The sequence below is a fragment of the Pseudonaja textilis genome, chromosome 3, assembly GCF_049901715.1.
Source record: "Pseudonaja textilis isolate UNSWEBS1 chromosome 3, rPseTex1.2, whole genome shotgun sequence".
NCBI classification, from domain to species: domain Eukaryota; kingdom Metazoa; phylum Chordata; class Lepidosauria; order Squamata; family Elapidae; genus Pseudonaja; species Pseudonaja textilis.
The window spans coordinates 86,559,259-86,573,769 of NC_141992.1; the positions used below are offsets into that span (position 1 = coordinate 86,559,259).

The 14,511-nt window shown below is 34.5% G+C and overlaps 1 protein-coding gene across 1 annotated transcript in view; it reads left to right on the forward strand.

Annotated features, from left to right (window-relative positions):
- Positions 1 to 11,849, forward strand: part of EEIG2 (EEIG family member 2) — a 28,617-nt gene extending 16,768 nt beyond the window's left edge. The window contains exons 6-11 of the mRNA XM_026700431.2: positions 3,290 to 3,396; positions 5,474 to 5,569; positions 6,660 to 6,846; positions 7,286 to 7,413; positions 8,033 to 8,102; positions 9,867 to 11,849. Of these exons, the coding sequence (XP_026556216.1) occupies positions 3,290 to 3,396; positions 5,474 to 5,569; positions 6,660 to 6,846; positions 7,286 to 7,413; positions 8,033 to 8,102; positions 9,867 to 9,909 (631 nt within the window). The 3' untranslated portion in view covers positions 9,910 to 11,849. The remainder of the gene's footprint in view (positions 1 to 3,289; positions 3,397 to 5,473; positions 5,570 to 6,659; positions 6,847 to 7,285; positions 7,414 to 8,032; positions 8,103 to 9,866) is intronic.
- The last annotated feature ends 2,662 nt before the right edge of the window (positions 11,850 to 14,511 follow it).

A 14,511-nucleotide genomic window follows, 5' to 3' on the forward strand; every position in this document is an offset into this window, starting at 1 on the left:
GTTTGATGAATTTCTCATCTACCCTGTGTATCAAATCTGTATAAGAAGACAATTTAGTGCTAGAATTGCAAATGTTTGTCTTGAATTATGTGAGTCTAATCCAAAGGAAATGAGTCTGTCCGGTCCTTCAGACCCTATCTTCTATAGTGATGAGCAAACTAAAATATAAGTATGTGCTGCTGCTGCTCTGTCTCAAAAACTATGACAATTGGTTTATGTTAGTCTGCATTTATCATATCAGCAGTATTCTTGTCTGAAGTTAATGAGCAATGTTGAAGGACCCTTTCCTCTTAGTCACAACTTTGCCTTTATTTCCTAAGGTTATATGTTTTAACTTTATTAACAATAACATACTCAGTAATACAGATGTGTACCTTGCCTACTGTATGTTGGATATTAAAGATGTTCTTTTTCTTCTCTGGTATTGCTTCTCATCCAGTTTGGATATGTTTAATCCAGAAAGCTGTATACGTGGATTGTACCAGAAAGAAAAAAATAGGATTGGGGTGAATTTCTAGACTTTTGTGATGAGTCATATACTTGTAGCTCAGTGAGTGATCTAATTGTGGCAGTGCAGCCGGGAGATTTTCTTTTCCATTAGCCGTGTTATAAATTACTTGTAGATAGCACAAAATGAAATGTACAGTACTATAAAACAGCATACATTCATAATTTGGAGTTAATTATTTTAAACTGCATAGATTTAAATTTGTAGTGTAAAATTCAGATATGAGGACCTGAAGTAACTAATACAAGTTTGTTAGTCTTTTTAATGCCATAATAGCAGTTTTTCCAGAGTGCCCAGAGTAAACAACTATAATAATCAGGCTTGTTTGGTTCTGTATTTAATCTGAGTCATCTGTAAATGTCATTTGTGTTGAGTACTACTTGTATTCCCTTCTGAAAAATTATTTTGAGTCCTTCTGATTATTTAGAAATAGTGTTACTTTGATGTGTCATTCAGATATAGTATAATGAACTGAACTGTTATTTTCCAGCAGGGTAGAACATCTTCATTTCTTCATAATATTAAACAATATCATTCATCTTTGCATTAGATACTTAATGTTGCATGTTGGAATTTCATGTTTAATCTTATTAACATACTATAATTCAGATTTCAGTCGAGCTGGGTTTGGATGTAGCATGCAAGATGAGTTGCAGAGTAGAAATTTCAGCTTTACCTGTCATTTGCATACCAGGAAGACTTGTATTTTTCAAGATGACAGTGTATCTTTGCTCCAAGATTTTTTTTTAATTTTGCCTGGCAAATAATGGTAGAAACATTGAGGAAGCTTGCTCCAGATGGCATTTCAACCAATTATAAAAGCCGGATGATCTAATATTGGCTTTCCCCTCTTAGTGAGAAAAGTAACCAAAATAAAGTAGGATTCGCTTGCAAAAATTGTGGGTAAGGCCATAAAGTCTACAAGCCATGTGTTGTACCCCATCAAGGATCTGGAAGAAGGAGGTGGTATGCTAATTCATAAGTGGTTCAGTATATTTTTGACAGCCTTCCTGGTAAGCCAGACAGAAAACACAACCAGATGAGCTTTACTGTACTGTACTTTACTGTAAGGCTAAAGTAACAGAATCTTGCAAATCTGAAAGTACAAATTTCGTGTTGTCTATTTCTATAGCCTGACCAATTAGAGCCAATTAGGAAGAATTAGTTCTTCCTTTTCTTTCTCTGATTATTAAGCCATCTGTTCGATAGATGTTATTTTAATCCGTGCAAGCACCTTATTCACATCCTTCATTATAGTTATCTTATCTTTTTTGAACACTAATTTCAATGCTGGCAGTCTTTGTCCTTCTTCTAGTAGTTCTACATTAGCTTTTAATTCTTCTGGTCAGGGAGGCAGTTCATAGGTTGCTTCAGTGCTGACCTGTACTGATTCTGTTGTTATTACTTCTTCTAAATTATCTCTAGTTCACTCAGCTCACTTCTTTATATTTACAATTGTTATCATTTGAGTTTCTTCTACTATTGGTTTTGGATCTTTCATATTCACAATTTTTCCTAATCTTTTCCAGTTCTGCTTCCCTGAATAGTTTATTTCTGATACCGAATCTCCTTCGAACTGCTAACAGTTGCTCAGTGGTATTTGAATCCAGATAAATTATTTTCCTATGTTGAAATATTCGCTCTAAAAAGCCAGCACTGTTGGTTCTGATTTATAATAGCAGATTGTAATGTTATGATTTTCCAACACATTTTTTTGTCTTATATGTAGTGGTTGTTCTTCCCACTTCCCTCAGGAGCCCAGCCAGAGCTCCTGAGTCCCTTGCCCACTTGTTGTCAGAAACTGACTTGTTGACAGACAGGTTGTTTTATAATTATGTGCAAGTAATCTATAGTTTAGATGCACAGTCTAAGATTGGTGGAAACTTAATAATTCAAGGCCTAACCATGGACCTAAGAATTATTAAGAATTAAAAGAATATAGACAGTTCCAAGTAGAGGGTGTTTTGTTTTGTTTTTTGTAAAATTAGGGTGTTCAGGTCTGATAAATTCATTATTTCCAGTTACCGAGGAAGTTCTTTAGGTATCATTCCAGGGCTGAAATCATGATTGGTATAATAATGGATTTCTTTTTTCATAAGCGTTCACCTTCGATCTTCAAGTCCCAACAGTTTGTAATTTTTCACAATTGTTTTTCCTTAGTCCTAGCATCACCCAGAATTATTATTTATAAATTATCCTCCTTCTTTGCAATAGTGTTGGAATGTATGCATATTTCCCCTTCTAATGGTTGAAAATGATGAGGCAGCAACCAACAGTTCTCAGACTACAAGGAACTATTGCACAAAAAATTCTCAGCTACCCAAGACCATCAATCAAATCACCAAATAGCCATTAATTTTAAAAACAGGAGGGAAAAGCCAGTTTAACTCTGCAGCACAAATTATATAAAAGCTCTATACATTCTTTGCTCCAGAGTAGAGTCAGCTGCTGTGTAAATTTTCATTCATGCCTGCAGTATTATCTAGTTGACTTTTCTGCTGAGTCAAGCCAAGTCCCAAGTAAGAGATTAAATGTCTGGAGAGATGAAAATTATTAATGAACAATAGCAAAAGTCTTCTAACTTGGCAACTTTAAGATATGTGGGTTTCAACTCCCAGAATTCCTGAGCGAACATGACTTGAGGAGGAATTCTAGGAGTTGAAGTCCACAAGCTGTCAAGTTTGAAGAGCCCTGAACTATAGCATAAAGCCTGTTGCCCTTAGGTATGCATACACAAGTATACACAGAACAACCTTCCATCTCAAACTTCTTTGATTGCAGACCTCCATCTACAGCAATGTCTATACCAATTGCTGGAGAATCAGAATCCCTGCATGAAGACAGAAAAGGTGCAGAGAACACTAAAGGATCACATTTGACTGTATCAGGTAGGAAACTGTGGAAAGTAATCAGCCACCGGCAAACGAATAATTATTCAGTTAACTCAATATAAGGCCTCTTAAGATAATGAATTGTACTTCAGCATAGCTCTCTTTCAAATATTTCTCTGACAAATCAACTAAGCAGGTATATCTATGAAACATGCATGATGTGTCTATTTAAATAAAGTACTGCCTATAGGTATCTAGAATAAGTAACAATATCATATATGACATCATTGTGGAAATCATCCAGCTTTTATATGCTTTATGATACAGTTTCCCATCCTTGCCCTGTGACAGACACCTACAATATTTCAAAGTACATGATAGCATAAAGGGGGCATAGGATTTTAGGATTATCTATTTGGTGAAAAATTACTGTCTTAAAAAAGTTAGGATGTTTTTTTGAAGAATTTCTTTTTATTTGATTTGATTTGTCAATTGCTTACAAGACAATAGGTATAAGTATAAACATAGTTATGAATAATGAAATGGATACATATAAGAAAAATAAAAAGAAATAATAGGACAGGGACATTAGGCACGTTGGTGCAAGCGCTTATGCATGCCCTCTACAGACCTCTTAGGAAAGGGGTAAGGTCAATAGTAGACAGTCTAAGGTTAAAGTTTTTGGGGTTTGGGGAAGAAACCAGAGTCAGATGTAGAGTATTCTAGACATTGACCACTCTGTTGCTGAAGTCGTATTTCCTGCAATCAAGTTTGGTGCGGTTAACCATGAGTTTGTATCTATTGTGTGCTCTTGTATTGTTATGGTTGAAGCTGAAGTATTCATTGACAGGTAGGACATTGCAATGTATGATTTTATATACTATACTTAGACCGGACCGAAGGCGGCATAGTTCTAGGTTTTCTAGATCTAGAATTTCAAGTCTGGTGGCATAAGGTATTCTGCAACGAGTAGAGGAGTGGAGAACTCTTCTTGTGAAATATTTCTGGACTTTCTCAACTGTGTTAATATCAGATACGTAATGTGGGTTCCAGACTGATGAGCTGTATTCGAGTATTGGTCTAGCAAATGTTTTGTATGCTCTAGTTAGTAGTGTGACATTACCAGAGAAAAAGCTATGTAGGATTCGGTTAACAACTCTTAATGCCTTTTTGGCTATGTAGTTACAGTGGGCTCTAGCACTTAGATCATTAGAGATGAGTACTCCAAGGTCCTTGACAGAGTTTGGATCATCAACAAGGTCTTGACTATTCAGCTTGTATTTTATTTTCTGATTTTTTTTGCCAATGTGTAAGACAGAGCATTTATTTGTTGAGATTTGAAGTTGCCATTTGTTTGACCATTCTGATACATAGTCAAGGTCTTTTTGAAGGGTAGCAGTATTGTCGGTGGTGTTGAATAGCTTTACATCATCAGCAAAGAGAACGCAGTTGCTCTTAAGATGATCACAGACGTCATTTATGTAGAGTATGAACAGAATTGGTCCTAGAACACTGCCTTCTTGCATTACAATTATTTACTTACAGACTGTTTTAAATATGGAGAAGCATTCTGAGATGTAGTATCTTACCTTTCAAATTTGCTTAAACTTCAAGCCATTTTTGTTGCTGGAATTTGTAGCTCATTTCTTACTTACCAGCATTGATTCAAGTGTCGGGATGGCTTTCAAAAATGGAATGTGGAGGTACATAGGTGACCAACATCATTTACTAATATCCATCCTTAGTGGATTACAAATTACAGTTGTTTTTAGTTTTCTGTAGTGATAACAGATGTGATGGAGTTATTTTTCAATATAAATTTTTAAATGATCAAAGCTAAATTAAGACAGAATAAAGGATTTTTAATACAGGAATCAAGTTCCTTGTAGCAAGATAGATCATTATTAGAGAAGTAAATGAGTTAACATAGTTAGCTACAATTATTTCCTAATGTTATCTGTATGCTAATGATTCCTCACATATAATGTAAAGGTATAATACTAGAGAACAGTTCAGCAAATGACTGATTAATTTTAATCAAGTCTTTAGTGCAAATAGCTAGTTGAGTTCCCCAGTTAACTGAGGAAATAATCCAGCAGTAGTGCTGTTCAATCTGACTTTATTTTTGCAACAGATTTTACAAACAAGAGCATCTCAGCCCCAGATGAACTTGGAGCATGTGGACATTCTAGGACTTCTAGTTATGCAAGCCAACAATCAAAAGTATCAGGTAAAACTATTATTCTTTGCTATATACTTTCAGGGCTTATAAATAATGAATTTTCTGCTTTGTTTGAAAAAAAGTTTTATGGATTCACAAATCATGCTCTTACATTGAAAATTCCTTACTAAGTGAATAGAGAATTTTAAGAAATATTTATGAAACATTTACAAAACCATTAAATATGTAAGGGTTAGCACTTTCTTGTGGGCCCAGCTCCAATACATTTAACAGTAGTCTAAACATGAGCACCAATGATACTTTTTTACCTGATCTTTGTGCTACTAAAAAGTGTATATATTGCATTTCAGGATGTTTAGGTGGCTGTTTTAAAATATGCAAGCATTTAAAAATCATATTGGTGAATGAAGCCAACACTATATAAAGACAGGCAGAGCTAAGGGGAGGGAGTTGTTATATATGTCATTAGCTTAGTGTCCTTATATTACTACAAACAATCCTAGTGTAATCCTTCTTGAATTCTGTTGATCCTTATCTGGTGCCAGTTTAATAGATTCTTGTGTATAGACTAGATTCTTGTGTATAAGTTTGAATAATTCTTCTATGCAGCAGCTTAATGTTTGATCCTGATCCTTTGTACCTGACAAACAATGTTAGAAAGTTTAAAATATGTATCAGGTCATTAACAGTTGAGAATGCTTAGCACGTAGAATAAATTAATGAAGAACTACACAATATGCAATTCAAACTAAAGACTAGTGATCTCATTCGGGTAAATTAGCTAAAAAAGTTAATGTAAAGGTAACAAGAAGCCTCTTGATTTTAGAAACTAATTCTAACTGCCTAGTCTTTGTGAGAGTATGGCAGGGGAACACTAACCCTAACTTTTTTCAGTGTTGTTATAACTTTGAACGGTCACTAAATGAACTTGTGTAAGTCAAGGACTACCTGTAATGATTTAAGGGTCCATAAATACCTTTGCTATGTACAAGTACTTACTAGTTGCTGATAATCAAATACACTAAATCACAAATAGCTATATTATGATTGACATTAAAAATGGCATATTCTGGTTAGAAGAAGTTGGAAATTTTGACATGGCATCAGACTAATGGCTCTGAATTAATATATATTTTAGGATACAGTACTGAACATTCCAGATCATCCAGTTTCTCTGATCTCTGTCATAAAAGAAATACCTCTGTGGGAAGCACATCAACTGGTATAAGTAGTATTCTAGAGCCATGTGAAGAGGCTGAATCCAGAAGCTCTGAGGATAATCTGAAAGCAACTATGAAAGATGCACTCTCAGAAAATACAAACAGGTAAATACCGTTTCTCCAACAATACGGCCTCCCCCAATAGGAAGTCCCAGCATGTTTTATAGGCATGAAATGAAATTAAGCCCCTCCCCCCAAATTAAGGCCTATATTAAAACATGCGGAATGGGGGGGCTTGCCGTTAGGAAGTACTTTTGTTGCACACCCAGATATGGTGCTGCCTGCGTTGACCCCGATACTAAGTGCCTCACCAACGCCGAGGTCAACATCCAAGCCATCGCCGCCCGCCCGCCCAAAGATGCAAGGGGGGGGAATTAAGTCACCCCCGAAAAGATGGCCTAGCCATTTTTTCGGGGCTCAAAAAAAAAAAAAGACCCGGCCTTATTATATGAGAAACACGGTACTATGGAAGGTTTAACAATATGGTAGCTATTGATCATTGTTCTGGAGCATAGCATATCTAGATACTTCATATTTTTCATAGGCTACCAGTAAAACAGGATTCTGTGGAATCACAGCTGAAGAGGGTTGATGCAACAAGAGTTGATGCAGATGATATTGTTGAAAAAATACTGCAGACTCAAGACTTCAGTTTGGACTCAAGTGCAGAAGGTTTGGAAAACAAGAATGAAAACTTGAAAATAAAATGTTGAATCATTCCAACTCTTAGGTTATACAGAGGAAAATCATTAATGATGTAATTGTTAAAGGTACTAAAAATAGCATCTACTGAAGAAACATAGCAGCAGCCACAGAGAGGGACAAATTATGCAAAGAGCATCATACCAGTGAGACAAAGATATGTTCCACCCCTTTTGGATGTGGTTATGATATATGTATGCATAGTGGCCAACCTTGCTGGCCAATGCTGCTTTGATCATTTTGATGAAAGCATTAAATCTTTTGACACTGAGGAGAAACAACTGTTCAGATTAGAAATGTATTTGTAGAATTAATACAAACTGTATTTTTATTTTATTTATTAAATATCTATGTATAATTTGGTAACTCTAGAGAATCTATATATAGTAATCTAAAGTAAGGGGAGGGTGCAGCTTCCACAATTCCAGTTTGTTTGAAACTTCTCCCATCATATCCCTTTCTCCTCCCAAAGGTTCCTAGCCATACTCATGGCTGGAAGAGAAAGGAAACATTGATTGTGTCATAGTTCTTCTACAAAACAGCTTGTCAAATGTAGTAATATTACATATTTTAATATCTATTTTTGCAGAAGAAGGACTAAGACTTTTTGTAGGTCCTGGAGGGAGCACTGCCTTTGGAAGTCATCACTTACCTAATAGGTATGTCGTTAATGTAATGCATCCTTTTATCTGTGACATAATCAGCATATCACAACACTTCAGATCAGTGTTTCTCAAGTTTGACAACTTTATGAAGTATGGACTTCTACTCCTAGAATTCCTCAGCAAGACATACTGGCTGGGGAATTCTGGGAATTAAAGTCCATACATCTTAAAGTTGGCATGATTGAGAAACATTGATTTAAATCATTACAGTAAAGCGTCAAAAACTTTCATTTTATATAGCATGAAAGAATATAACACAGTCTCTGTGTTACAATCTAATATTGAAGATAGAGAAAAAGATAGGGGAATGTGGAACAAGCAGGAAAACAAGAAAATTATTTATGAAAAGAAGAAATTATACCAGTTGTTCAACTTGCAAGTATAAAAGACAAGCCTTCTTCATTCTTTGAATGCATTTATTTATGTTTCATTTTATACATTGGTTAAACTTGCTTGTAAATTGGTAGGTGGAAAACATTCTTTAACATTCTGGCTTCTTCTGGAAAAAAAAAAGGGTTAACATAAAAACCTACTCCCAAAACAATCTTATCTATTTTTTTCTCATCAGATATAAGGTTAAAAGATTAACTCAATTAGCAATGAAATAGAAATAATTTGTACAGTCTTTTTCCACAGACCTGAGATTTCCTGTCAGCCTCCCATATGAGCTTTGTTATTTTCCTCCTTTTCTTGTTTGTAAGACTATGGCCTTCATGTTTTGGTTAAATCAAAACAATCTCAAAGGACCATTTGAGTTTAGATTCTAATTAATGTAACTTTGATGGAATCCATTTTTTAAAGCACACCTTTAAAAAAGCTAAATATGTAAGTGGTAATATTCCCAATTTTCACATGGATTTATGCCAACTTCCACATGAAGAAGTGAAAAGAAATGAAGAAGCCATTAGTTGCTAAAGAAAAAGGGTCCACAACAAAATGTGACTTCAAATATTTACCTTGCTATTGCATCCATACTGCCCAGTATGTCTCTCTGGTATGAAAATGTTTCCTGAATGATTCTGAAAATGTTTCTATTCTATCACCTGAGCACAGAATGTGCTAATATTATATCCTGGTATTTAGACATATACTGATTTTTTCGAAAATGAAAACTGCAAATGTCTTGCAATATGAAATTTCTACCATGTGTGAAAGCATAAATTTACCTTACAGGTAAGTCCCTTTGCTAAGGAACACAATCATAAAATGCAATATTACATGATCATACTGGCTTATGATTGTGGTTCCTGCAGTTGCAGCTGCCGGGTGAATCCTAAGAGCAAGGGCCTTCAAACGTGGCAATGTGGATCAAGGGTCTTCAAGCTTGGCAAGGTTAAGACTTGTGGACTTCAACTCCCAGAATTCCTGAGCTAATATGTCTGGAGGAGGAATTCTGGGAGTTGAAGTCCACAAGTCTTAAAGCTGCCAAGTTTGAAGAGCCCGGCCTAAGAGTCATAGCATTTGACAATCATATGATTACTATTTGTGACCTGCCAGCTTTCCCACTGTCTTTGATTATTGAAAGCCAGCAGTGAAAGATTGCAAATGGCGATTGATACTATGAGATCACTAAATGCTTGAATTACAATCACATAATTACAGAGACATTACAACCACTACAACTATTAGGACCCATTTTCAAATCCTTTCTTCAGTGCCACTGTAACTTTTAATGGTCACTGAATGAGTATACATTGAGGACTACCTGTACAAGTTCAAGATTTCCTTTTGTTTCTAATTTTTCCTTTAATCTTTCAGAGTGGGATCTGGAGCTTATGAACAAGTAGTTATAAAACGCTAGAAGAACTGGACTAAGTTGATGGATTTCCAGAATTTATTTCTCAATATTATGAAGGATGAAATCTTCTGAAAGTTGGCATACACTGGTATGCCTGTTTAGATACTTTATACTGAAAATAGCTTCTTCAGAAACCATTTATAAGGGCAATTTCCCACCTTTTAGCATACTGCTAATTTGTTGGCAGATTTGTTGATGGAATTGTATTGTTCCATATGTAAACCAAATTGGGGTGGGGGGTTTTTTGGAAAGAGGAAAAAATCTATATAATTGAACATATATGAAATCAGTTGTCTGTAAATGGAAGACCTTCAGTAATGTTTTCTATAGGCAAATCAGAATAGGAAATGGAAAGTACTCATTCAAGGAAGTGTTTTGAGAAAGTATTACTTTTATAAACATGTAGTTTTAAAATATGACATGCATTTCAGTAATGTATTTTGTTGTCACTTGAAAATGAGTGACTAGCCCTAAATAGGATATGCATATTTTATTACGGTTGAATATGCTCAGAGCCAAACAGGTGTGCTGTACATATTCTTAAAACTGAAAAAGTATAAGGTTGTATTGACTGACATTTAGTCTATACCTAAATCATCATCACAGGATTGAATGAGAACTTGACCTCACGAGGTAATTTGCAGAGAAAACTTGGAAAATATCATTTGAGAGTGAAATACTTGTCAGATGCAGCATCACCTGTACAAACACTTACATGGATGAATGCTTTGCTCCTAACGCTGTCCGGTATTAAATCACTTTTACATGTCTTTTTAAATAGAAGTTATTTCAATTAGACTTACACAGAAGAAATATCCTGGCAGAACTGTGATGTGTAAACATTTGTATAAACAAAACAATATAATTTGCCTATGCAACAATTTCAACAGAGCATTATCTGACAGCAGAAACATCACTTTTACTTTTTTTGCTTAATGGTATGAAAACTACCAATAATCTTGAATTGTATCAATAGTTTAGTAGCTGGTCTCATATATTTAAAAAATAGAAATTGATACACCTTTAAAAATAACTTTTAATAAGCTAATTATAGTATCTTATTTCATGTCTTATTTGTACTGTTTTCATGATATCACTGATTCTTTTTGAAGAGTATGAATTTTTAGTTAAATGAAGGATTTCTAATGTTTGAAATACTGTTTTTTATAAATAGAGCTTTTGCTGAAATCACATGCGTGAACTTTTAAAATAATATTTCTTTACTGTGGTACCCAACGGTGTTCTATTATGTTTCAACTTATTCTAACTTGACTTTAAGTAGGTTTCTAAAGCTGCTGTTAAAATAATGGAAAGGGAACGCACAAGGTTTATTTTGAAATATACTTTAGTTTACTTTGAACTTTCTAGCAGTGTGGTTAACTAAAATGAATCTAAGATAGTGGTTGAATTTATTGATGAAGGATCTTAGTCCTGGAAAATAACTGAATTAGAGAAATAGCAAATTGGTATGAGAATGCACAGGTTAAAATAAATTATAGGATCACTTACAGTATTCATAATGAGAAATTATCACTTTCACTAAATATTCCATGGTGAATTTAATTTGTACGATAAAATGCAATATTAGTCCATATAGAGATACCCAATTTTGTTCCTTTTAAAACTAGTACAGAGGGAATTTATCTTTTGGCATTCAACATGTGGTGGTAGGTCTTCTTATTCTATATGCTCATTCTATGTATTAATTCTTCTGTGTAAAGTTTGAACAAATATCATGCACTTTTATTAATTGTATTATTTTAATGAAGTGATTCCAGTATATCTGAGACATGGGAAATGATCTTCATATTTATATGGCATTAAACTTGCGTAAACTGTATACTGACATGCTATTTTTTTTTATTAAAATCAAAATTTTTATCATAAAATACTTCATTGTAAAGTGAACTTACAAATTCAATAAAATTTGTCCTCAACTTTTATTGGTGTTGTTTTTTAAAATAATTATCACACAGACATTTAAATACTTTTCCTGCATTACTTTTTCCCTTACAAGAATTCATTCCAAAGAAAGCAGGTTACCTTTCCTGAAACTAACGTGCAGAAAGCAAAAGGATTTTTAAATTAATTGCACCCTATTTTCAGGTATTTTTTTAAAGGCCACAAGCCACCCTCACCACCCCTGCCCTCCTCACTCACCAAATAACTGGCTTATTTGAGCCAATAATTTTCCATAGAAGATAAATTCTATTCAAGGAGTCCTTTTGTTAAATCCCTAGTGCTAAAGATAATATTGATCATATATTAATAATTCACTTATTTGATAAGTGTAGTAAGAATTGGCATAAAATTGATTTTGATGCCATCGATGGTTTTATTTTTATTTTTCCTATAAGATAAGTTAAAGGTAAGTTGGTTTATCTGGCCACACCACCTTCTGTTTTCTCATAGTTTCTGTAGTGCACTGGCTTAAATTAAAAACCAGAATTGAAAATTCCTTAAACAAAAGAGAGCCTATGCATTGGGGGTGTGTGGGGTGTGTGAAGGCAATACAAAGCAAACTCCATGTCTTTTAGTACCTACATTGCAATGTTCCATGCATGTACATGAAAGATGGAACTTGCATCACATCACATCACATATCACTGACAAATCTTCCAATTCCCAGAGACCTCTGAGAGACTCTTGGCTAATGAAATATCTCAACCATGAAGTATTTTAGCAAAGGAGAATTAAAGAGACAGAGTTAACTAGAGCTTCTCAATAAAATATGCCAAGAAATGTATTTCTCTCAATATATTAAATAACCTGGTTAACCAGCTTTTTAAAAGAAAGCCACAGCCATAAAGCCAAATGCTATGCAAAACCTATTCCTTATTTTATATGCAGGATACACAACTCAAGGAATTTTGGAGGTAAAATAGCTCCTCTGTGTGCTTATGTTGATGTCAATACAAATACCTGTCAGATATAGTCTGGCCCAGTCTTGTGTTATAAATCCATTTTAGAGTGTAAGGTCTGAGGATGTGGATATTTGTAGCCATGTAGCCTCTTCTTGATCATATTTATCATGGCTGATTTCACTGACTACATGGAACATAATATTGTAAATGCTTTAAATATTTGCAGGGATTGATGCTGGATACTTGAACAATAGTACTATGCACACTTAGGGAAAACCACCTTAAGCTTTTTAATATTTAAAAGGATCATCCATTTCCTACTGCTCCTTTTTAGACTCACCTGAAGGTGGTTAAAGTGCTGTTAATGATCTAAATATGTTCCCCTCCACTTTCCACTCCTGGTTATTGGAGCGAGGAACCACTAATTGTCTTAACTGATGTCCTTTATAAGACAAGTCTGGGAAAGGCAGTAGTCTTGGTTCTCTTAGATCTGTCTGCTGTTTTTACTTTCCTGATGGCTTCTGGATGCTATGCGGCACAGAATTAAGTATTTGATGGTACCAATTCCAGAGACTCTGATGTTCTAATATGTGCATTTTATACAGAAACGAACTTAATGTTTACTGAATTTGGCTTTCTACTAGATTTATGTTTGCCACATTTATATGTCATATGCCAGGGATATCAAACTCACATCGTCACGGTAGCATCATGTGATGTATCAGGATTTTTTTTCCCCTTTGCTAAATCAGGTGTGGCCGTGGCCAGTGCATGACACATCCACCCCGCGGACCGGGAGTTTGAAAGCCCTGTCACATGCCATCAGAGATTCTTGACACAGCTAATTATGAGTCACATTTTTTGCATTCTATTTTCATTTAATTTGAACATTTTTATTCTATAATATTTTAAAATATTGTATGCCACCCAGAATGACTTTCATGTGTGATGGCCAGTTATACAAATATACAATAAATAAAATCCTATGTGTTTTACTTGTAAAAATAGTCACTAAATAAACTGTTATAGGAAGTTTCCCTTGAAACCATGCTAATTTCCACTCTTCTCAGGGATATACGGGAAAGGAGAAAGATTGGATAAAATTAGCATTATTATATAATACAGTATCATACCCTTAGCAATTTTAATATATGCGGATTTCAAGTGCCAAAATTCTGCAGCCATATTTGGGAATCAAACTTGAAACAACTTAAAGTTGTGAAGGTTGAGAAACAGTAGCAGTATTTAGGAAAAAATGCCAATGCTGTTTGTGGATAAAGGTAATAGAACTGTTCACTGCCACACTGGAATAGCATAAACATTCATGTGCTTCGCCATTGCTGGGAATCTCAGCAATATTTCAAAACTAATTATAGAAAGATCAATTTTGCCAACAAAATGTACAGAGAGCAGCCTTTATATTTCTAAATATGAAGATACGGGGATGAAGATATTTTATTGTAACTGAGGGGAAATATTTGATATTAACCAGTTTAATGACACCAAAGTGAGAACTGCATCTTACCACTAACAATGTTTTAGATTTAGAATGTCCATCACAAAAAAGAATTGTGACAGGATCAGTTTCTGTCATTCCTGCTGATATAATTTGAAAGCAAGATTGAAACTACCTGTATAGTTATCCCCGCAGACTCTGCAAATCAATCACGCAAACATGTTAGCAAGTTATTTTGTAGCACAGAAATATTAAGACATTTGGAGAAAAAGCACAAAAGCGTAA